The following is a 26,617-nucleotide window of genomic DNA, read 5'->3' as shown; positions in this document are numbered from 1 at the left end:
TGATCGATCGATAGTTATCGCATATAATCTACTTTGACACCGTCTTTATCATTGACATGTCTATGCGTCTAGATTCAAATTACCCTTAATACGCATAAATTCATGTCAAGAGTAGAGCTGTTCTCAAGTGGCTGTCACTTGTAAGTTGATAATGAGTATATAGTTTCTTGACGTGTTGAAACAACTTCAAACTACAAGTATAGTATGGTCGCCACGGAGCTAGATGTACAGTATATTAAAAATAAAGAGAGGGCAAAAAAGTGCGAACACGTACGCGGGATGAGCGCGCGCGTAACATAGATTTGTACAAAATGTGTGACAATTGTCATGAATCGAATTTGTGTGTACATTTATATAACGTAATTTTAGTCGTTCCTTTTGAAAATACACGTAAATATACAACTTATACCTGTCTCAATGTTTATGTTACGCTTAAGTTAATACAAAAACTAGTAAATTTCATGTCTGGTTTGACATAACATCGAATTTTTGTGTACACGCATAGTTTCGATGTGTTTTGGCTTACTGCCAAATTGTCAGCCAATCATAAATCATGTTATTTTACGACTTTTTATCGTGTGGCACGTAACAGTTTAACTTTTATTAACTGGTTTAATCTTTTCGTTTCCGTGACAAAATAATGTAAATACAAAAAAAAGATGTAGATCTATTTTCACATTATGTCATGAATTCATGCTACAAAAAGTCTGGAGGGGGGGGGGGTCAGGTAGGGGATAATATCAAAGCGCAAATATCTAAAGAAAAGTTAAATATTTATGCAATTGGAACAAATTGCTACACGAAATACTAGGTCTAGCTGAGTAACCTCGAAATTAAAACGCTTAAAGTTATAGATCTCTAAGACATAATTGATGAACTGCCTAGGTAGCTTACTGTAGCTGGGTTTCGTGAAAGTTTAGGAAAATCTAGACCTACAGCAGCCCCCTTTGGAATATACAATGTCTTGACTAACGCACATTTGTTGTTTATTTCTATGCTTTTGTTTCTTCTCTGTCTGACATTTTGATCAATTTCTCTGGCTGACATTTTTATCAATACGCCTAGAGCAATATGCGTCAATCATTTCAATGATTTATTGGCTGGCAAGACAATGTTATCAGCAATTTGGCTGTCTTCCAAATGATTAATAAGCAAAACTGACAAGAAAAACCGGTTTGTGAGCGGTTCTATCCGGTTTAATCCAGTTCTAGCCAGTTGTAAACTGGATGTATCGGAAAACTATCAGCGCAGTGTGTCAGTGTGCGGCCAAGCGCTTGCAAAGAACGGAGTAGATTGCGCGCTTATCGATGCTATAATTAGAATGCGTTTGAAACAGTAATGGCGAAAACTTTACTTCCGACTCGTGAAACATTTCGCAAATAAACTTAATCTATAACAAAAATGGCAGAGATTCCGGAGAAGGATGTTGAAACTGACAAGAAAATGGATAGTTCTAAATGTGCGAAGTGTAAGGAGGAATTAACTGTTGAAAAACAAGCTAAATTACTCCATTGTTTACATTCATTTTGTCAAGCATGTCTTGAAAATTATTCAACATCCAAGTCGAAAAATGGAAGCGAAGAGTCACAAAAAGACGCAAACGTTGACGGTAGTACTAATCAAATGAAATCTTGTGCAGAAGGTATGTCATTTAATGATGATGAGTTTTTTATTTGATAAAACTTAAAACAACACGGCTATATTCTTATCTATATATAATTATTCTTCTTTAAAAATAAAATTAAAGAAATACAATTTGTTGTAGATTTTATTTGAGTAATTATGTTGTTATAAATGGAAAGTTTTATTTATGTGACATTTGTAATAAGTATGTACTGTAATTATTTTCAATAGAAATCTACAATTTACAAAACAATATTAGAAATTAATTTTAAGGAAATAAGCCATTGCTAGAAGCCAAAAGTTCTAGATGTACATGAGTCACAGACGGCTAGCCTTTGCAGATTGTGTTTAACAGTCGCATCCTGACTTCAAAAAATACACATGTCGTTGTGAATGTCATTCATAGAGATTGACTCAATGATTTAAAGTAGAAACATCTATTGTCAGTCAGCCATGTTTTTATTGTTTTTAAACGAAAAGCACTATGATACTGTGGTATCAATTGATGGCCCTTTTTGGCTTTAGTAGATTTTATTTTCAACAGAATATGATGTCACTACAGTTTCAGCAGATGACCTTCACTTGTTAGAACATGAAATTATTAGTTTAACTGGTAAATATGGGGTAAAATAAAGAAATATTTTAAACACACACGGGCAGCTTTGGGTTTTCATATCAATGAATGAAATTTATTTGAAATGAAAATATTTCTAACAATTTCTATCCTAATTCAAAAAAGCAGCCTTTCCACTTTAATGGTGGAAACAGTGGATTGGTGGCGTGCAGTGTTTAATGAAACACATTTTCTGATTACACCGGAATGGACAAGAACGCGGTACCGTCGAGGAGTACTATATATTTTTTCTAAATAATTTTAGATATGATTTTCAGCCAATTATATTACAACAATATATAGGATAGATCTATCAGAAATAAGTTCACCTTTAATTAAAAAGTTTTCTTGAGCCAATTTAAATTCTGAGGTATTTTTAAGTTATAATCATTAAAAATACTTTGTCATAAACTAGCTTCTGCTGGAAATTGACATGTAATTGTGAAAAACAGGTGCGCTGCATCTGGCAAACAAGAAATCCTTACTGGTATATCCGTTACACTTTTAAATGGTGAGCAAACAACCGGCTTAAAATGTTCAATGCCCACTGAAAGTGTTTGAGATAAAAAATTTCAGTACAAATGTATTCCATTTATATTGTCACAAGTTTACATACATTCATTAGCGTTTTAGGTTATTTATTTTTAAAATGTTATACAGCTATCCTTAACTGTGCATATAGGCTAGTCATACATGACTTGGTTACATATCCCTAGCAATATGGGTTGGGCGACTAGCAACTGCCTTAATAAATATGAATTGGCAGTAGAATCTATTTATTTCATTACAAAATTTTTGAAATTAAACATGTTGATCAATGATGCACTTATTGAACAGGGTACACATTATTACATAAGATCATGTTGTTCTATAAGTTAGACATTTCAGATCATGATACAGATAGGGACAATTTTGCACCAGAACTTGTTATTTAATGGTCTATTTAGTTCATTGTTTAAATAATTTTTTTTTCAAAAAGAGATTATGATATAATGCTATGTTGTGAATAACACAAATGAAATTGATTTAACTTATTTATCCATGAATCCTACAATCAGGGCTGTTAGATCGTGCATCTTCAGTGTTTTTTTTCACTGTTAGGGGAAGGGGGTCGGTGCCGTTTGAAGGGGAAAAAATGCAATAGGAGGGGGAATTTTATTTCTTCACAAATGAGGAGAAACAAAAACGAATCCAATGCATATTTTAATACACCACTTACCACTGTAAGATTTACTTTTGTGTGACATTGTTTTCTTTCCAGTGAGTAGAAAAGGGGAGCAACTCTTGCAACACAAGTTTAAAATATGTCGCTTTTTATGAATATAGGGATCTAAAATATTGACAGCAGAATTTAAAGGGTCGCATGTTAAACTTGTTGGGACGCAGGGAGTAGCTCCCCTTACATACCCGGGAACAATTTGTAAACAACTTTGCTTAACAGTAAGTCTTACAGGCTTAAAATAAAACATTTTTTGGCAGTCACATGCAAAAAAAATGGTATTCATTGCAGGCAAATTTTGGCTGTCATATGGGGGGAAATTTCGGCTTTGAGATGAAAAAAAAACATACTATTTTGAGGGGGAATGGGGCCGAATTTTGCCGAATATTTTGGTGAAAAAAAAAAACACTGATCTTAGAATACAAGACACTGTGATGTATATTTGATAATGCATGTAATTAATTACATTTGTACAATGTAACTGCTGCAAAGTCACGAGTATAGCCACAGACACTTGGAGTGTCGAGGTTAAAACGCCTTTAAAATCCAAATAAAATGTATATTTGTCAATCCCAGTACTTGTACTGATCATATACATGTATATAAAAAAAAACTGAAAATAAGCCGTTTTCCAAAAAAATCATATTTCAACGTCTTATAACAATAATACACAGACACTTTCGGTATGGAGCCTAAAACACCTTTAAAATCCAAATAAAATGTATGTTTGCCATGAACCGACTTTACATACACTTTGTACTTTGTATTCGGGAACAATTTATCAAGTAATATATATCTTGTTTATTTTTACAGTTTCTTCAACTGATGATAGCAAAACAAGATGCCCAGAGTGCCATGTAGAGTATGTTGCAGCTAATGTTCTACCAAATCCATTCATACACACTTCAAAAAAGGTTGATGCTCGAATTGAGGATGGTTCCCCATCAGATGCAGAGAAATTTCCGGTGTGTACGTCCTGCGAAGATAACCAAAAAGCTTCCTCGTTTTGTGTCGATTGCCAAGAATGGTTGTGTGACCCTTGCGTGGTGGCACACAAACGCGTCAAACTCACTAAAGACCACAGCATTTCAAACAAGGTAAAACCCGATGAAGTGAAGGAAGGTATCGTCGGGGACAGTAAGCAAAGGCACGTTCATTGCCAGACACACAAGACAGAAATGCTAAAGTTGTTCTGTCTGACTTGTGAAACATTGACGTGTAGGGATTGTCAGCTGAACGACCATAAAGATCACAAGTACCAGTATATTGAAGAGACGATTGAACAGCAGAAGAAATTACTAATGGAAGGTGTGGCGGCATTGAAGTCAAGGCTAAAAACTAACCAAGAAATGGCTGAAAAAATAACACAGAAAGAGAAAGACATTAAAGATCAACAGGTTGAAGTGTTTAAGGAAGTGAGAAAAGTGGCTGATTTGATAACAAATGAATTAATCAGTTGGTGTAAACAGCTTCTGAATTTTCTTCAAGGTGTTTGTCACGGTAGAATTAAAGACTTGACATTTAAGAAAAAAGAGGTTGATACCTTCGCAAAACGGGCAAAACATACAATATCATTTGTGGAGTCAGCCCTGCAGTCAGGCGATGACTTGTCTGTGTTACACACTAAAAGCTTTATGACTAAAAATATCAAAACTTTACAAGATCAAACAATAAATTTCCAAAATACTTTGCTAGATTTGAATATCAAGTACGAAAATGATGCAAAATTTTTAACAAAGAATGTAAGTAAAATGGGATTTATCAACGTGAACGGTAAATCTTACCCCCAGCAATCCGTAGCTGAGCCGCAGAAACCAGCTATATGTACCCTCAACAACCTTAGCAAAGAAAATTTCTCGCAGCAAATAGCTGAATTAATACATCAACAGCCACACGCAACCAGAGAACAGTATAAAAATCTCCCCGTGGACCGGAAGAAACAGTTTTTAGCACAGTTAATGAGTAATTGTGGAAGGCAAAGGCCAGCTGGAGGTCAGCAGCAAGTAAATTTACAGCAACAACAACAACAGTTACAACAGCAGGCACAAATACAGAATCGCATGGGACAGTTTAACAGTGACAGTGGTGCAGTTCAAGATTTATATAAAGTTCGGCCACCGCAGCCTGTCAGACAGCCGGGACAGTTCTTTCAACAGAACACTTTCCAAACAAATTTGACCAGTACTAGTAGGCATCCACTTCAACAACAACCCTTCAGGCCAGGGCCAAGCCTAGCAACACAAAATTTACAGCACTGGCGAGGTAGATATAAAAAAAAATTACATAATATATATGCAAGTTAATTTCTGTTGGTGTTTAATTTTAATTTTTTACAGGCATTCAAATTCATGAGCTTTTAACTCTTAAAAATTGTATTGCACTAGAAAGCCAAAAAAAAGTATATAACTTTACATAGAATTATTTTTTCATTAGATTTATTACATACATGTTATTGTTTATGCATGAATATTATAAACATGTAATAAAGATTAATTTATGTCTTTTCTTTGAAAATGAATGCCTGTAAAAAGACCTAACATGCATTCTTTAACTGTTTAATGCTAAAACTGTTTGCATGATTCTTTATTTGGTTTTATTTTCTTTTAGTTTTAATTAAGTTTGTAGTGGCATAGCAATCAGTCTTGAGTGGGACTTGTGGACAATTCAAAACAGGTTAATCAGTCAAAAATTAAATTGCAAACTTGTGCACTTTATGTGCATACCCTTGACCTTGAACCCATTTTCTGTTGATTGAAAGGTAACCTATAACTAAGGAAAGTGAACAGAACCAGTCACCTTTTTATTCCCTAATTTAATTATACATTAACTTAATCCTGTGTCATTTACTGTGTAGATGCTTAGCTTTTAAGTTGTAATCAAATTTAGCTTCATCACATGATATAAATGAATTAAGAAATTTTTTAATATTTCTTCCTTTTTTTGTGGAATTTTATATTTAAAAAATGCTGTCATTTATATAAAGCCTCTAACAAGCTTAGAATAATATTGTCATAAATCTGCACAAACTTGAGGGTGTAGCCTGCAAAGTTGACAATATTTTGCATATTTATTTCCTTTCCGAAAGTAGTCTGAAATACAAATAAAATCAATAAGTAGGGTTATGCCCAACGGCCAGCTTCCATTGTGTTGGGAATACCACCAACACTGTCAGAATTAGGAAGAAATTGTCATTACATGTTCAATTGCTGACTCTGCTCTTTAAATTATTATGAGCAAATTAAAGAAAGTCCTTGCATTTTGTATAAGGCTAATTTTAAACTGAAATTTGTACCAATTACCCTTAAAAATCTAAACTATTTTGTATTTCCCTGTTTCTGAAAACAGCTCCCCCTGTCAAACGATCTACTTTGGATATATCTAAGTTTTCATATCTGAAATGATAATAATGGACATTGTCTTTATTATGATATGATTTTACATGAAATGAACTGTTATGATATTTCCAACACTTGTGTATAATTAATATTATTTTAAACATATTGTTGTTATTTTGAATGCATAGTCTCTAAAAGTAAGTGTTTCAATTGAATTGGTATTTTGAGTGATTAGTGCCCATTGAAATGAAAGTAAAAAGTATGGTAAATGTGTCTGTGTTTCTATTCAGGAACAAGACCTCCGCAGCCTGGTTATCCCAATGCTGACATTGGTTTTGGTGTATCTTCTACTCAAAATTGGCAGGATGCTTCGTACAATTCTCTGCAAAATCTGATGTCTTTTAGCAATGGAAACATTGCCTCTTCCTCTACGTACCTACCTCAAGGTTGGTCGTGTTCTGTGTTGTATCATCAGAGTAGAAAGACTACTAAAAAATTAATTACACATATATTTAGGTTGTTTTAACCTGACAGTGCTGTCAGTACTTTGATTTTGATATTTTAGCAAAACGTAAATGTCTAAGAATAAGCAATGATGTATTGTTGATAATCAACAAAGCTATATGAGTTTAATAGGGGTATGAAGCATTCATGAAAGACTTTGAAGTTTAGACAAATAAGGGTAACAGTTAACTTCTCAGATTTACGGGTCAGAATGTGTGAAAGGCTGTTAGTTCCCGAACGTCTGACGGGAATAAATCAGCAGACCTTCGCTAAGATAGTCATATTGCTGCTTGCCTGAGAGAATTCTGTCTTTGTCAGGAGACGAACCAAATCTGATGAAAGTGAAAGAAACTTAGTCAGCCAGCGACCTTACTCATTCAGTCACAGATTCCTATGCCCTTAACACTTATCATGCTTCACAGATTCCTATGCCCTTAACACTTATCATGCTCAAGCCGAAAAGAAACTTGAAGCATTTGTCACCGTTATTGAGCAAGGTCAGCCTGCATGTTTTTGCAGTCTATCCAAAAAAATTGATTACATTGACAATAAAAAACAAGAAAGCTGGACAAATTGATTTAATAAATTCATCAATTAAAGTAAATCAGTTAACTTTGATGTCTGATACTGAGTGATGTTCCAAATCCAAAATAGATTGTAACTTTGTACGGCTTTTTACCAATTTCAAGAAGAAAATTCCCAAGTCAAGGAAGAGACATCAAAAAAAAAAATCATTTTCAATTGGTGACATCTGGAGCAATCTGTGCCACAGCAAATTGCTTTTTGCATTCCATATTTTGAAATCAGTGAACCACAAGAAAAACAAAAACTCCCCACAAGTCAAGTTGTTGCAAGATTTAACTGCCAGTTGTCAGTCTGTTGCATGTTTGTTTTTTCTGTTTGATTATTTGATAGTCTATGATTGCTTGCACTTTTTTATTTGCTCTCATGTACTTTGTGTTTTGTTCTTTTCTTTGTCTTTATAGTTTCTTTTTGAAGCATATGGTTATGATGAAAATATCTTTTGTAGCTTTCCAACAAGCTGTTACATACTACAAAGTACATGCATTTTTGTTTTCACAGGTGTGCCAATCTTGCTGTGATTTTTTTTTGTCTTTTCTTGTTATTCTTCTTTTTGTAACTCTACTTTGCTTATAAATGTTACTTGTAAAATTTGAACTTTTTATATTTAATGGTATTGTTTCAAAATTTTATGTAACGTGGACTGTTTTATCAAATTCTTAAGTTTCCTGCATAAGTTTCCTGCACTGCTTTTAATTTGCAATGTAACAGTATTTATTATAATTATGTAAATACACTGTTCTGTCCAATATTTATATTATACACCATGTAAGTTGTCATTTAGGCTACACCATTTCAGCCTGAATAGTGATTTCACAAATTTAAGGTTTAAAAATAACAATCTTTTGCAAAATTCACCTGCAAGGGTTTAAACATAACTTCTTTTTTTCTTTTGCAAAATTGGTATCTTGTTTTGTCTAAAAACAACCAAGTTTACTTATGTTTTTTCTTTGGAAGAAATTCATCTTTTGATATATACTATTCATTCTCCCAGTTATCTCTCTAAATTATTAATGGTTTTACTGTTGATTACTTTTTCAGGCAGTGCCGGTCCAAACAATTCTGCAGTATCATCGTCCTTAACAAGGCCGAATTCCAATCCAAACCTCATTCCAGGGAACAAGCTCCCCCCAGGAAAATTTGAGTATGTTATTTTGTCATTTTAAAACGCAACCAGTGCAAATTAGTTTTAAAGTCTTCAAAAATACATTGAATTTTTTTTCTTCAAAATCTTACACAATTAACATTCAGATGTGATATAATGGTAATCAATACCAATCTCAAGGGATTTTTTTTAGCTGCTATTGCTTGGTGAACTATGAAAAATGAATTATTAGTTTATAATATACAAAAATGTTCAGCCAATTTGTTTATTAATAATGTATCATAATAAATCAAGAAAAATGAATTAACATTTAAAGTTATAAGCATAACAAATTCTTTAAAAGTAGCGACAAAAGTCTGTGTCTAGATATATTGTGAATTGGATTTAGATAAATTATAATTAATCAATTTATAATTCAGACAGGTTGTAATCAATATTTCAATCTAAAACTTTGGGGTTTATTATCTACATTGTATACTACCTTGTAGCACTAGCAGTTTGAAAAATTGATTCATTGTTAGATATTAAATATTTAATGATTTAGATTTTAATCAATTCAAGTTTTTTTGTGTGTGATTTGGTAGGTTTAAAGAGTATTTTCGTCCTATATTGGTTGATAAACCTCACCGGTTTTCCTGGATAACTTTTAAGCCAGTAATTACCAGTTTCTCTACATGTGACAAAGTTCTTATCTGGCATGAATTAGCATTCAGGGATAAATGACCATCAGATTCAATGTCCAAGATCGATCGTTGCAGAAAAATATCATGCACACGAAACAAACCTGTATCTCTGAATTTTACAAATTTTTGCAGATCTCTCCTGAATTAGTTACCATATAATTATAATATTATATATAACTTTCTGGAGCAAAGAGAAAATTATTCAATCTAATTGTTGTTCTATGATTCACAAGCATTTATAAGAACTGACATCAGCGGATACCCACAGCCGAACCATTTGCATAAATTTATCAGGTTACATGTTGATCAGCCATGAGTACATGTATCTCAGTTGGAATATTGTTTGAAGAAAACCTTCTGCCAGATGATGATAGTGAATGTAAATAAAGTAAGTATAACCAACATCAGAATCATCATTTTAATTGTATATTTACAGTATAGATCCGTTAAATCTACGAGGAGGCAGTGCAGAACCTGTGAGAGTCAAACAAGAACCAAAAGACCGGGACTTCAGTTCTTGCCAGTTTTCCAACAGACCACCTAACCAAACAGTATGATATTTTATGTTTTATTCAGGAATGATTTAGATTGCATTAATGTGGGGCTGGGGGGTGTCCTAAAAATACAAATATATAAAGTTTTTATCCACACAAAAAATTAAATATATATTTGAGTGTTTTGTATAAAGACGCACTTCCATGACAACAAGGGCATTGGATACATGTACATTGTTTCATTTGAGGTATTAATGTAACATAGTGAAGATCAGTGGTTCTATTCAATCAAACAATAATTAAAAATGTGTGTTATTTAAATGAGGTTAATTCTAAGCAGTCTGTAAATTTTGGGCTGTAAAAAAATAAACTAATAGTAGATACTGCAAACTAGCCCAAATATGTTTGACTGTACAAGTCAGTTACTTATAAATAAGAATAACTGTTTCTGATATTTAAGGTTAACTTCAGAATTATCTAATATACATGTATTTTAAACTTACCTTACTATTATGTAGCTTCTCAAAAATTATCAGTTAATTATTTGTCATCTTCATTATTTGTCATCTACATATCATGTCAACTTTAAATCCTTATCATTGACTGCAGTGTTGCATCTAGAATTTCAAAATTATGGGGGATTGTCCCCCACTCAACTAAAAAATGTGGGGGACAAACATTTACCTTACACTATGACTTATCGAAAAGAATTCATTTATTTTACGTTCAGGCATTTTTGACAGCTATCGTCCGCTCAAAAACGGAAGTAGAAAAAATAAAATATTGACGAATACTACAAAACACACGCGAGATGACCCAGTCGGCTGCTACACGCTTTTTAGTACGTACTTTAGTCATTACCACGAGTGAAAACAAACATGGCCGAAGCTTTCAAGACACGATGAAGATAAACTGAATAAAGTTAAAAAATTGTCAGATGCGCGACTTGGCGCGCGTTGACTTCATTAAAATGCGCGATCTGCATAAAATATGCGCAAATCGCGCGGCCTAGATGCAACACTGTGACTGTAATCAATAACTGTTTGAATGTTGAACTTTATAATCATATCATATTGAACTATTTTTCAGACACCCAAACCTCCAGATCACAACCCAAGATTGCAGTCTCCATCTACCAGTACGAATCACCATTCCCCGGGCCACACACCCAGTCCTAGTCATTCAGATGGAGGGCCTGGGGCTGCTCATCGTTCCTCAATCTCCCCAGCCATGCCAGATATTAATGTAAGTAGGACTTAAACTTGAGAAATGAATCTTGTTTTTGGCACACCGTAGTAAACATTGCATGACCAAGAGGTTAACCAGTCAGACTAGTAGTCTGTTTGTTGCAGTGTTGGTTCAAACCCTGCCAGGGAAAAAGCCATTATTTCCTCGAGCAAGAAACTTTACACTCATTCCTTAGTACTGGTTGGTGTCAGGAATGAATAAAGAGTGTTTCAGTTTATAGCTTTCAGACATAAACAAACTGAAATAAATTCATATAATCTGAACATTGCTCAATTTAAGATATAACATGATCTGCTGATAATTTTAGTCTGTTTGTTAATATTTTTCACTATTAAAATCATGTGGTTGAGTTGATGTCATATGCAGCTTTGAGGAGTTTTTGTTTGCTTCCATGGATGTTTATCTCTGTAATGATTTTTTATATGAGGAAGCTCAGTTTAGCGAAATTACTGATCATTACTGATTGATGTTGATACTTGAGAGTAAAGTGCTTATTATTGTTTGAAATTTTATGCTACTCCATATGTGCAGTCTTCCTTATGATGCAGTAAAAAGTGTCATTGTGTAGTTTAAATTTTGCAAAATGACTTGAATATGGAAATTCTGTATAAAAAGTTCGCTTTTTTTCCATAATTTAATATTGTCATAATTACAAAGAACTTCAGTACAACATTCTTTGATAATTTCTTCATTTTTATAGCCCCTTTTTTGCATGCAAGGAAATACTGAGTTGATGTATTTAATTGTTTATTACAACAGATAATTGACACTGACCGCAATGAGCTTCTACAGGGATTGGTCAATCCTAGTGGTCAAAGGTTGAATGCATATCACCTCCAGCCGAAGCACGATCCCTCTGACCCATCGGAAGATTACTGTGCCGTGTGTCACAATGGAGGGGACCTGTTATGCTGTGACAAGTGCCCGAAAGTATTCCATTTACAGTGTCATGTACCGGCTATAAGCACCAACTTCTCATCAAAGTGAGTACCTTTCTAAATTCTATAGTTCTGGTTGTATTTTCAGTTGTTGACATATCTTTTCTTGAGTATTTCACAATTTTTAGACTGTTACAGCACAAAATTAATTGTATGAGAGGAACAATGAATGATATTAAAGTAATAATATTGTTTATATTGTGAAACATTTTGTACATATATTATCACGACAAAAGTTCCGAATTCAGTGTAGCTTCATTTGTGGCAATATGAATAAGCTACTAGTCGAGAAAAGTTCAGATAAATTACATGTAGTATGTCCAATGTGTATTTATTTGTCTAATATGGTTGCTGGAGATTTGAAATATTTTGTCTTTTTTTTTGTCTTCATAAAATGTAAGTGAAAATATACCACAAAAGAGTAGGGATCATAGAATTTTGATAACATTGTAAACTTAGAGTTTACACCATTAAGTTTACCATTACCAGTTTGTTTTTGTCAATCTTAAATTGAAAAAATATTCAATTGACTGAACACAAAATTGTTTTATAAGATTTAATTATTCATAGACTTCATAAGACCCCTCCCCCCCTCCCCCGCCCTTTATAGAAAATGTACAGGTTCTGATTGTTCTTTTAGCTCAGGGGTGTCTGTGGCTGAATGGTGAAGGTTTTTGACATCACACCATTTTCTGCTCACCACTGTGGGTTTGAATACCGACATAGACTTTGGGTTCTTCCATGTGAATAAGCTATCCAGCTTCCGTATGTAGCTTGTGGAATGTTGGTGGAAATAATCCACAGAAGGGCACCCAAGGTCTTCATCCACTAGTAAAGTTGAAAAGTCGCCATATGGCCTATACTGTGTTGTTGCGACGAAAAACCCAACCAAAAGAAAGAACAAAAAAAAGAGATGAAATGATTGTTACAAATCAAAGCATTAAAAAGCAGTTGTTAAGGTTGTTCATTTAAGCATATACCAAGTTTATAATGTTGCAGTAATATAAATCTATCAATATGTTAAATTTAAGGTCCTTTGATTGCAAATTTTCAGGCATCCTCATTAATTTGATACTTAACAGGTACATTTATAATTATTCCTCTTGGCTTTTGTGCTTTTTATGTAAACGTAAGGCTAGACTCTCAATCTGATACGAATGCTTGAACTTGTTCAAATAGCCTGTGCCCCTCGTCTATAAAAGATATCATATCTTGGACACAATAAATAAACATTCAACCTCGTATAAAAATGACACTTAAAATCAGATTGCTTTTTATTTCCCATTAATTGTGAAGGTAATTTTTGTCAGTAGTATTGCTTTTAATTGTCCCCTTGGCTTGTAATAGTCATTTTTGATCAGTTTTTTACCTTCAAAAAGGACCCAGCATCATTTCCAAAAATGCTGAGTATAGAAACTCTGAAACTATTTATTGAAGAGCAAATTACTAGCAGGTTAAGATTACCTGCAGCTTTTAATCCTTACTTTACCTAAATTTGTATAATGGATTAGTCCTCCCTTGACTTTGGAGCAGTACATTGTTATTTAATGGGAAATATACAATAATGCAAACTGCTGAAATTAATAATCAACCAGTGGTAACTGTAGAGTCTGGGTGTACAGGCCGGTCAAGTTTCACACTGGTGCCATAAACAAGTAATTCCTGCAAGCATTCCAACTGTGAACGCCACACTTCACTACAAATGAAGATCATGCAATGAGACATTCGTTAGTTCTAAACCTAAAACTTGACTTTACTTTGTAAGGAAATATTAAGTATCAATCTTAATAGGTAAAAATTTGATCTTTAAATGTTCCATAATTGTCTTTTTACTACCAGTTTGTGTTAACATGATTTCCATTTAGCTTTGCAAGCAAATTGCATCAAGGGGAATTCTGAATAATGAAAGCTTTTGGGGAGAAAGAAGGAAATAAAAATTAATCGTGAAATTAAAAGATAAAATGATAAACACTTAAAAAAAAAACATTGCTAATTTTCCGTCATTTTCAACTTCAGACGAGGGATCAAACAAAAGAGTTACACATTTGCCTTGTTACATCCACTAGCAGAAGCTAAATGGTAGCTATTATATATATGTTACAGTAACGTGTTTATTTTCCTAGATGTATCGCTCGAGTCTTTATGTAACTAGCTAATTTGTTCATTACATTTCGTGGGCACATATTTTTTACCATGGTATATTAATTTAGTTATTACTGATTGTTTTTCTCTTCTTTTTTTATGTGTTTGTCTATGTGTATGGTAAACGTACTTTCTCGTATTATATAGTCAGTTTCATACAGGCTGCAATTCAGATATTTAAAAAGTAATTTTAGCTACATCTAAAACAGTTATTCAAAAAATATTCTTGGTTTTGGGTATTTTACCCACAAATACATCTTTCTGTACCCTCTGAAAGGGGTAAATATTCAACACTTTTAATTCCCCAAAGTTCTTTGACTAAAGGTTTAGTTATGTTCCTTAGTAAGAGAAAACGATCAGTAATTTATATTTCATGATCTTGTATCTTAGTTTCTCAGACAAAATTTTCCCACAAGGGCATCAAAACAATAGAATCAAATATCCGTTTACATAGGGAACTTGTGGCGTGTTGAGTGAAGGAAAAAAGCCATTGTAGAAACAAACATACCTGCTCAATATTATTTCATAAAAATTTATGAGACACAATTATTGCCGAACACTTCAACATCCATTTTGACACCTTGGTCTTTTGGTCAAGGCAGCAGATTTCAAATATCACTCTCCCTTAACCAATATTTGTTAGAATCGGGATTTTTCATGTGAGAAAGTTATCCTTGCGTGTGGAAGGGCAGTGGTTCTAGTCAGGTGCCCTTTCATGCCTGAAATAACACATAGTGATACTACCGGCAGGTTAAGCTGGCGTCACAGTTTATGTGTGAATTATTACTGCTCCCACCCCCACAAAAACAATTACATATATATAGAGAAAAAAAACTTTAAAAAGTTCTATAGTACGTTTACTGTATATTTATCTAATGCCATTCCTTGACACCAGTTTAACAGAAAAAAGCTTTTTTTTTGGCTTTTTTCATTTTTTGCTGCACCCACTATTATTTATGTTGTTACAGTCCTTTTGCATTTTGATCTTTTTATTGTACAAAACTCCAAGAAGAATAGACTCTGAACAAAAAGGAAAACAGAAAAAAACAAGCTTTTATGATTGGGACTGGATAGATTGGGGGGGGGGGGGGCAAGGATGAAACCAAGCTTGAAACCTTTAAAGGAAAAAATATTCAGTACTATGCACAAAACTTTTGTAACTGTTGTAAAAACATATTTTTGCATGTAATATGTTTTTATGGAAGACTTTATGGTTCTCAGAGATAAGAAGCTAAACTGTATATAGTAACTTTGGCATTTGAAATAAAGCATATGTGTAGTAAAGGAATGGTAATTTTCCTGCAGATGACTGCAGGGTGGCAAACCTGACTTAATATTATTGTTCAACATTATAAAAAATTAATATTTCTTATCCGTGCACTGAAGGAACAGGGTGGGTTGGAGGGGATGAGATGTGTAATGCAATTTTCTATCTGAGGGCAAGCAATTTTATATATATATATATCCTATGACAGGAATTTACTGTTTAAGGGCACGCTCTTTGCTCTCTAAGAGCGTGCAGTTTGTTGTTGCAGGCAAGCAATTTGATATCTCAGTGCAAGAAATTTGCTGTCTCTGGGCAAGCAATTTGATATCTCATTGCAAGCAATTTGCTGTCTCGGTGCAAGCAATTTGATATCTTATGACAAGCAATTTGATATCTCAATGCAAACAATTTGATATCTCACGACAACCAATTTGCCTTCTCCGGGCATGCAATTTGATATCTCATGGCAAGCAATTGATATCTTACTGCAAACAATTTGCTGGCTCAGGGCTAGCAAATTGATATCTCACGGCAAGCAATTTGTTGTCTCAGGGCAAGCAATTTGATACCTCATGACAACCAATTTGCCTTCTCCGGGCATGCAATTTGAGATCTCATGGCAAGCAATTTGCTGTCTCAGGGCAAGCAATTTGCTGTCTCAGGGCATGGTATTTGATATCTCACGGCAAGCAATTGATATCTTACTGCAAACAATTTGCTGTCTCAGGGCTAACAAATTGATATCTCAGGGCAAGCAATTTCCTATATAATGGCATGCAATGTCTTTACAATGCCAATCTCTCACATGATTAGCTAAATTGTGTCCATCCTCAGGCCTCAACTGCAAAATTGGTAAAGACACTGTGACGAATTAACTAATTATAGCATAGATATTGTGGTTATTAAATTTTGCTGTTAATATATTTAAAATAAAGATAAATATTTTGTTAGTTATTGGATAAACCTGAGAACCATATTGTTGAAAGTTATGTAGATTCCTTATATTTTTATAACAAGAAAAATAGAGATGCTGAAAAAATATTCAGAATGATTTATTCAGTAAACTAGCTGTTTGTTCTCAGTTCTCCAAATGGATGCAAAATTTTTCACTATCTTCATGTCAACATGATCTGTAGTGGTTTAAAGTTTCATCACCATCTGCACTGTTCACTATACAGTATTTATTTAGGAATTTTTCATAAAAATAATGAATGGTTTTGTCCAGATTGAAGGATAGACAAGTTCATTTAAGATACGTATATAGTGTTGTTCGGATTAAATCAAGTTTGTTGTTAAAATTTGTAGATACGTATTTTATTTTCAACTTTTAATTGGTATCAAAACCATTGTGTGACTTTAACAACAAATTGAGCACAATTTTAGATAGGATCAAGGCATCTCTATTTGTGGGACAAATTTTTATATTATTACAGTTATGTATGTAGTTTAGTTATTGACTGAAAATTGCCTTTGCTTTTGAATCATTTCTAGAATTATCTTTTGTAAAATGTAATGTTGTTTTTTCCTACCTCCCTAGTGTTCACAGATTGATGTAAAATCAGAATTTTTGTAAGGGCACTAATTTTGGTTTTTGATAAGTTAGTCATCAATCCAAAAAATTAAGATGCAGTGAAATTTCATTGCAGATCTGGTGTAACATTATTTTGCATTGCATTATTTGCAAATTGCTCTTACAAAAATAGACAATCTAAGAATTTAAGAACCCAAGAAAATAACATTTTTAATACAACCACAAAATTTCATGCATGCAAAATTAAGTGAATTCACAGTGTTATTTTTGCCCTCTTTAGCCTACTTTATTTTTGCATGGGAGTTAAGCAATTACATGGTACATATACAAGTTATGATTACAAAAGACAAAATTAAAGTGCTTTTCATTAACAAACCAAACATAACCTTAAAATGACAATTGTGTTGACTTGTATAGTGCCCCCTGTAAGTTATTTATTTCCTCCAGATTATGAAATTGATAAGATTCGGGTTAATTTTATGGGGATAATACTCAAATTTGAGCTGTATGATATTTGCTTTGAAATTTCAATTCTGCAGGTGTTATTGTTTAAATGCTAGCATAAAATCAAAATGAAATTTATTTATTGCTAAAAGTGAAATGCTTGTTCTAAATAATTAATAACAGAATGTCAAAAATTCCCAATAGTTGCATTCCACAAATTAAGCTCTCAAGTACAGTAACAAATTGTACTTAACTAACCAATCATAAGTCTCTTAATTTGTTGGTATGAAAACCTGCCAAAAACCATTTCAGCTCAAGAGTTTTACAAATTTGTTGTCACTTGGTGTCACATATAGAATAACAGCTGACACATTTACTTGGCAGCAACTTGCAAAATAGAAAACCAAACAAATATCACAGGTCTGACAGTTTTCAGATTAAGTATATAATCCAAGATAGCATGGCTTTTACCTTGCTAGTTTTTAAAGATAAAATCAAGACAGCAATTGTTTTGCTTGCATTGTAAAATAAACAATTAACATAATATTTTACATTGCATCTTACACAGAGTAAATAAAAAACTATAAGTAAGGTCATTAGATGAATAGAATAACTGTCGAAATTGCAACATAAGATTTGAACAATTTCACCTTTCCAAGAAAAAAATTGTATGATAATACTGGTTTGCAAAGGTATTGAAGCTGCTTGTTTGTTCTGTTCTAGATCTATGCTTTAAATTCGCAATTATCTTAAAATGAGGCTGTGCATTGTTACATTATATCATTCCTCTTAATGTTCTGTATCTTCTAAATTTTTCTGTTAAAGTATTCTGCTGTGTTGCCTCACCTTTGATTCCTTTCCCCTGAATTAGAGGGAAATCACATACTAAAATTACTGTTAGGTATTGATTTTAGCAATTACTGAACATCTAGGCTAAATTACCAAAGTGATAACAAAAGAACCCATGGCTGTGTGATGTGACAATTCCCTTGTTGAAATCTGTGGTTTCTTATTGATTTTACTAAGTTAACTTGCTGCAAGTTTTGCTGGAAACATTATTGGGAAGCTAGTTTTCTCCAGTTACTGGCTGACATTGTTTTCTCTCCTGCAAGCAACAAGGTAACAGCAGTGTTTGGGGTCATGTCTGGAGGACTTTCTGTAATTACTGTTAAGGTATTGATTATTGGGTTTTTACTGTCAGACTGTCAGGTCTCTCCTGGTGTCACATGGGGGGAATATTCTAGCTTCTTGGAGAGAGAGAGAAAATGTGAATAATACTTGCCATGTCTGAATGATCTTCTAATCTGTTTTGGAATGATTTATTTACGTTACTTTGAGACCATGAATCTTATTCCCAGGCATCAAGGTTCTGTAGTAATGTTAGATTCAATGTCATTTGTTAGGCAGGGTTTTACATTTATGCAGAAATGATTGAGGCTGCAGTAAATGTTCAATGTCATGTCATTTGTTAGGCAAATGTATATTAATATATCTGTCAAATTTAAGTAATTTCCATATTTCTTTTGTGGTATTATATTAAATTGGTTTCAAATGCTTTTTGTGTCCTGGATTGATAGATAGGAAGGGTATATTGTTATTGGCTTGCCTGTTTGTTTGTCTTAAATCTTAAACTGTAACCATAACAGAAAAGTCATTACACCACCAGCCCTCTTATTATGTTCTGATCACAAAAACTAAGTTCAATACACTTAGCATTCATTCGGATTGAGTGCTTGTTTGAAGATAATTTAATTATTTAATAAATGATCATTTTCTGTTAGTTATGTTTATAATTTGATTTCTCTATTAGTGATGTTTATAATTCAATATACAATGTACATGGTATTTCAACATTTGATCTTGAAGGAACTTGGAATTGATGCACCGTTATTGAAAATAAGGATTAAACTTGTATTTGTTAATGTATGGTTCGTTGTAGTAGCCTTATAACTTCATGGTCATATGTCTGAAACTTTATGTTCTTGTGTCTTAAAATCTAATGTTCTATGTCTAAGTCTCTTCATTCTTGTTTGAATGATTAATGTTAACTGTCAGGTCCTAGTTATGCTGTAATGAAATGTGATCATTTACCAATAATGTAGGCTGTCAGTTACCCTAGGACAGCTTGATAGCTTATATCCCAGTAATGTACCATTTCATGACATTATTGATAGATCATTCAAGGCTGTCACCCATGGCTAGTAATTTAAGTGTTTATTCACACACTTTTACCTGAAAATTAATTAAAGACACTTCAGTCAGAGTCATAATGTCTGACAGGAAAGTCAATTACATTTGTGTATTTGGATCTGATACTTTAAATTGATTTTTTTTTCTCACCCTTGTGTAAATTAAAGGGTCCTCTTCCACCAAAAATTGAAACTTTATTAGAATGATGTAAGCTAAATTGGGAAAACCTTTGAACTCAAGGCATAGGAGAATGACTTTGATATTACCATGTATTTTAAGACTTTTACCCGTTCAATGTGAAGTAATAGACCACACCATAATACAGCTGTGGTGTAGGACACCTGGGTGGGAATTTTGTTTAGGTTTTTTTATTTAAATAAAAAAATATGTAGATTAGAGTATGCCTTTGTGGTTTTGTTCATTCTATTATTAAGATTTGATTTTTTTGCAATATGCATACTGGTATTTAACAATTATATAGGATTGTAGACCCTCTACTAGTGGTATATTTTCATTTTCATAGTTCAGTCGTTTGCATGACTATCTATTGTATCCCTGCTGTGTCAATTTTTTGCCTCAAGTCTCTGTTTTGGGGTGTTTTTAGTTGTTGTTGTTCTTTTTTTAAAAATTATCATTATTGTTACCAAATTATGCTGTTTTGCAGAATGTGAATGCATTCCCCCTTTCTTAGCAGAATGAATTAGTAGCATTACAATTAATTTGAATAAACTTTTGTTGAGATCAGATTCATAATTAAATGATACTGAATGTAATAAGAAATTTTCTACATCTTTGTTTTGTCAGTTATATATTACATAATTTATATTTTGTGTTTTTGCTAAAAAAAATTGATCTGACATACTGACCTTCTACTCTTTACAAATTAGCTTGAGAATTTATTTGTTGTCAAAGTGTTAGAAATGATGAAACATATTTTTAGAATTTTTATAGGGCTGTTTTTATTATTATTTTATATAAAGAAAATAGTTAAATTATAAGTTAACCAAATATATTTCATTAACAATTTAGTTAAATACATTAAAAGTATCATTTATTTGAAGGGAAAAAAGAAAAAAATTGTCAAAATATTGTAATTATGAGAGATATTCTATAAGAAATTTATACATGCTTTTTTCAGTGAAGTATGGACATGTACATTGTGCTCGGCAGATGAAGAATTGAAGATCAAGTCTCCGATACCCAAAGAGTACGAGGTGACGAGCACTGGCAAGCGGAAAGCACCAAACGGACTTGTTGACAAGGAGATTAAGGTATGAATATGGCTCTTTAAGTTTTCGTGCAAAGTCATTATTGCTTTAGATAAATGCTGCTAGCTGACAGTGGATTACTGTATAAGTTGATATTACTGCGTGTCGAAAAGTTAGCGAATTTAAAATACCAGACATTTCTTGTGAAGAAATATTAACAAATTGTGCAAGGGTAGAATTTAATTAAAGATTATATCTATCATATGCTAGTGGAAATTTTTTGCGAGTTTCGTCTGTAGGCGATTGTCTTTTCAGATAAATGTTTTTGGAAGTCTTTGGAAAGTCTTTATATTGCTATTGCAATGTTGGTGAAATTCAAGAAAAATATATAGATGAAAAAATTCAGCATTACCCCGGTAGTTCCATGTTGTAATATAGACTTAATTCAATTTTTAGATATCGATTTAGTAATAACATTTAACTCCGTCTTGGATCTCAATATATTTGAAGAGAAGAAATGCTAAATATAGATTTCTATTCTTTCGTAGGTATGTGAGAGGATATTACTGGAGTTATTCTGTTTGGAGATCAGCACAGTGTTTCATGAGCCTGTTCCAAAATCGGTAAGAAAATGAAAAAGACTTTTGAAAATTTATCAAATCTTCCTAAAAAGTTTTGTGATTGACTGATAGTTTAATGACTTCAATAGTTTGTGATTGAGACATGTTTTTTTAAGTTATAAAATTCATATTTGAAAATAGTCATTCTCTATTTCCACTAAACTTAAAGGGAGTTAATTTGTTAAGATCACTAACTTCAATTTATACATGTATATCCCTTGATGCTGTGGGTTCAAATCGCACCAGGGATATTAAATTTTTTCTTCTTGTGTGGCATGATAATGAAAATTAAAAAAACATCAAATATTAAACATTCTTAACATGTGTTCTTTTCTTTCAGGTCCCGAATTACCACAAGATCATTAAAGATCCGATGGATTTTGGAGCCATCAAATGCAAGCTTCGTAGAGGGCATTTTGCCCATTACAATTCAGTAGAAGAATTTCTATCCGACATCAAGCTTGTGTTTCGAAACTGCTTTAAATACAACTCTGAAAAATCAGATGTTTATGCTGTAGGAAAATCAGTTCAAAACTATTTTGAATCGCTCGTGAAACATTTCTTGCCGTGTTATGTAGACTACCTCAGCAGGCGCACGCCTAGTCCTGTCACAACAATGGAGTCAAATGGAACTGACGGGCAGAGTCGCAATAAGAAACGCAGAAGTCCGGCACCAGACTCTACAAGGGATAACAATAGTCCAGTCCATTTTTCTTGAGAATAGAAAAAAAATGACTTTAATTTTGATGAAAAATGAAATTTCGACATACATGTGCTTTTTATCCCCCTTTATTAATACACAAATATATTATTGACATTCCAACTTACTACTATGAATTTAATAAGCTGCGCTGGTAATAATGTGCATAATTTGTATTCAATTTGGTTTTTAAGAAAGAATGTGAAGAAATTGAATATTTATCCATTTTTGATCCAAACAATTTCTGTATGACTTGTATAAATGATTGTAAATAATGTCTAGTCAGCTATTGTGTTGCCACTGTTAGATTGGTTCAATATTTAACCTTTAACCTGCTGAATTTGTGAAATGGACTCACCCTGATTTGAATTTAGAACAGTCCATTCAAATAATTAGGGATTTCAACATGAAATTGCAAAAATTTTGATTAACCAGCAGACTCAGGCTGACAGACTGGGTCTATTCTGATGACAAAGGCTAAATCATTTTTTTTTTTGCTCCAGCAGGTTTTAGGGTTAAGCATTGGAAATATCAACTAATCTAAAAAGTGGGTGTTTGTAAAATGTGCTATATTATTGAGTGACTTTTGTATAATAGCAAGGTGATATTAGTGTAATACTTAAGTGACTTGTGTGTGTTCTGCCAAGGTTGATATTGGTTCTTTCTGTAAACCCACAGCAGTATAACTTATTGCTAGATAACTTTCTCAAAACAAAAATGAGAAGATATTAAATAAAAAAAAAATACGCAGTTATTTTACCACTGGTTCAATCTGAAATTTTCATTGACAAACTTAAAACTTTATAAAGAGCACTGTGTCAGATATATGTATAATGTATAAAGTTTGTGGTCAAGTGACATTTCTAAGAAAACAAATGTTTTATCGAATTTTTTTTTGTGTTATGGTAAAAGTGATATTAATTATATGGTAAAGTGAAGTTTGTGTATTAATGCCAAATATTTATATTGACAGTGTAAAATGAAATTTTGAACAGCAGTATAAAATCAATAGTTCACGTTGACTGAGCAACAGAAACTTCCAAAATATTTCTGAGATATGTTCAAAATAATGGAATGTAGTAAGAAAACAAACAAAATGTTATGTCTAATTTGATTGTTAGTGTAAGACTGGTATTTTTTTGTTAAGAAATAGTAGGTTACTTATAATTCAATAGTTTAGGTTTGTTGCCCATTTGTCAAGAAAAGTGTGATTAATACGTTTTAATGCCATTTTTTGTATTGTCTGATTTATTTAAAAAGGGTTTGTTTTTTTTTCTATTAGAGTCTATGAGTTTTTTTTAGTTGTTTGAAATTCCAGTTATGTTAGATTAAATGTGACAATACCATGAGGTTTTTGGCATCATTTAAGCTACCTGAAGCTATTAATATCTGCTTTTTGCTGGGGATTTTTGTACTCTAAATAAAGGCAAGACAAATCTGCTTGTAACTAAAATGGACTTCATATACCCCCACAGTTCATTTGCTACAACAATTCTAGGAGTAGGTTTTAAGTAAACAGTTTTTTTATCAAAAAATTAAATATCCACTTACAAAAAGAGGTTTAGCACTTCAGTTTGAAAAAGAATGTGATAGTGATACTTTTATCATGCGGGTCAAACATTGATATATAACTCTATATAGTCGTACCCTCACAAATATATGTACGTGATTAAATTGTTAAATGTACTACATTTTTATATATATACTATTATTTCATTTGCTCTTATTTATACTTTATTAGATTTTTTCAGTTCAGTTGTTGAATTCAAGAAAATTGTATGTTGTTCATACAAAATTGTTCAGTATGAATGCAGTATTTTGGTTATTAAGAAGACTTGACTTCATAAGTCTTTTGATTGTAAAAACAAAACAAAAGTGCTAATTTAGCAATAAAATTTTTAAACTTCAGATGTGTTTATTTTCATTTTCTCTTTTACTTTAGAGCTTAACATTGTGCACAGTTGAACAGCAGAGGTTTGTGAATGCAACATTTTTTATTTAGAAAACTATTTTCTGAACTGTGGTTGTATGCATAGTAAAATTAAGCCGTCTTGGAAAAGTTTGATATTCCAAATTGTGCCCCATTTAGCTTAGGTGAAGGAACAAGGCTAATTTTGTGAGTCTTCAATAGCTAAACCTCAAGTCTCTGCTCCTCTACACAAGTTTGAATCAAGGCTGACCTGTCACAGGTGCGTTATCATGGAGTGAATTGCTCCCGCGCACCCTGCGTTGTTTATAATATAGTGATTAACTTCAGCAGTGAGAACATGGTCACGGTAAAAGGTTCCAGTTACATTACCCCTCTGTGCGACACGGGCCACTTTTCCATCACTGTCAAAAAATAGAGCGTACTACATAACTTTAATTCCCCTGCATACTGAGATTATTGTCGGGCTCAAAAAAAATTAAACCAGTGACAATTTCTCTCCGGCGTCTTGGGGTCTCGATCTTTGAACCTAGTAAATAAGGCCAGGTATACCACCACGATATAATTTTGCATCTTCATCAACTCTGGCTTTGACAGTGATAATGTATCGGAAGCTGGCCGTACAAGGCGCGGATCATCCGTAACATCTGAGCTACCTTCCCCACATGGCAATTGCACGATATGGAAGTTTACGTTGTGGAAGGGTATTTTGAACTATTTTCTCTTATTTACTCAATAACTCACGAATTAGGCTCCTCTTTCAAAGCACAATGCAACTCAACCATGTTTGCAATCAGTATACAAATGACCGGTTTTTAAATGACCGGACCGGATAAATTTTTATTGCACGTGCAATATAGACTGTTAGTTAGAAAAAAAACTTTAATCTTTCAAACGGTATATCATACATGTACATTTATCATTGTTATATTGAGTTGTTTAACTAAAATATTTCCCTCGTTATTCTATGCTAAAAATTATCTCTAAATCTACAGAAATGATTTTGACTCTAGGACAGGGTCGAATTTAGGACACCCGACAAAAGATAATGTAAATACAAACGTGAATTAATTGAAACATAATAATTACAAATGGAAGTAACTCAATGTTGTTTAATTTTGAAAGGAAGATAAAGGTTGTCTTTCTTGATATATTTCATACGTCTGAATGGACAATATTAAGAATACGCAAACCTGATATGGGATTTCGAGTTTAGTCTACACTTAAACAAGTTCAGTGTAACTTTCGAATTCCGGAACTTCTAAAATCCGGAAACTTCTGAAAACCGAACATTTTTCAGGGTCCCAAAATTTTTCCTGCTGTTTTCTATGTAATTAATACTTCTGAATTACGGAACTTCTAAATTCTGAATTCCGAACGATTTTTGGGTAAAATGTGGGTTTTTTCCATTCAAATTTACTTCCAAAATCCGGAAATTGAAAAAGGTGTAAAGGAATATTATACTTACGTTTGTAAAACATTCAAAATCTTCCAATTAGCAATAACTATATATCTTGACACCTATTAGAATCAAAACATGTCAAGCATGTCAAACACTTGATTAAATTGTGAAAATTAAGAAATTGAGAAGTAAAATGTGAAGAAAATAAAAATATTATTGGTAAATAGCAGGTACTTCATGAAATATACTAAAGAATAAATTGTGATATTTAATTAAAATTATGCTTTTATATCAACATTTTCAGTTACATGTGATAATGAAATTTAAAATAGTTATAAACTTTTTTAAAAGTCCTATAACTCTGCCTTTTTATGAACGTAATCAACTTCATATATTTTTCAATATGTCTTACTTAAACAATTGATGTTTAGTGTTTCTTCTTGTTCAGATAAGTCAAAACTTCTGAATTCCGAAACTTTTTGACTAGTCCCACAGGTGTTCGGTTTTCAGAAGTTACACTGTAATGACTGAAACAATTTCATTTACCAAGCAATGCTTCGGATTTTAAACCGAAGTTCATAGAAAACTTTGATGTTTCATAGTAAGATACCATAACCAGTTAAACACTCTTCAGGTCAGATATACCACCTAAAACGTCCTGTGTTTTTGGACTTTGGTGTATGACAGTGAAACAAGCTCAGATCAGGAATACATTGCCATTATTGATTTTGTACATTGCTTGGTACATCGCCAGATACTTTATCAGATAGGCGATTTCAAAATGTACATCGTATATAGTCATAGTTAAACACTCTTCAGGTCAGTTATACCACCTAAAACGT

The 26,617-nt window shown here is 32.7% G+C and overlaps 1 protein-coding gene across 3 annotated transcripts; it reads left to right on the top strand.

The window, feature by feature from the left end:
* The first annotated feature begins 1,238 nt into the window (after positions 1–1,238).
* LOC132728506 (E3 ubiquitin-protein ligase TRIM33-like) lies at positions 1,239–24,354 on the top strand. 3 transcript variants are annotated; one of them, XM_060714149.1, is made up of 11 exons: positions 1,239–1,642; positions 4,269–5,717; positions 7,081–7,236; positions 8,918–9,020; positions 10,101–10,215; positions 11,248–11,403; positions 12,166–12,389; positions 14,361–14,423; positions 21,057–21,189; positions 21,675–21,749; positions 22,087–24,354. In XM_060714149.1, exons 1-11 carry the CDS (start codon positions 1,402–1,404, stop codon positions 22,462–22,464), a joined length of 3,093 nt encoding a protein of 1,030 aa, XP_060570132.1. In that variant the 5' UTR covers positions 1,239–1,401; the 3' UTR covers positions 22,465–24,354. The 3 variants fall into 3 exon arrangements, with proteins under 3 accessions (XP_060570132.1, XP_060570144.1, XP_060570139.1); XM_060714161.1 differs by lacking the exon at positions 7,081–7,236; XM_060714156.1 differs by lacking the exon at positions 14,361–14,423 and having other exon boundaries at positions 1,240–1,642.
* The last annotated feature ends 2,263 nt before the right edge of the window (positions 24,355–26,617 follow it).

This window comes from Ruditapes philippinarum, unplaced genomic scaffold (genome assembly GCF_026571515.1).
Source record: "Ruditapes philippinarum isolate M1 unplaced genomic scaffold, ASM2657151v2 ctg2719_1_1_1_1, whole genome shotgun sequence".
NCBI lineage: Eukaryota > Metazoa > Mollusca > Bivalvia > Venerida > Veneridae > Ruditapes > Ruditapes philippinarum.
This window is presented reverse-complemented; position numbering and strand designations above follow the sequence as displayed.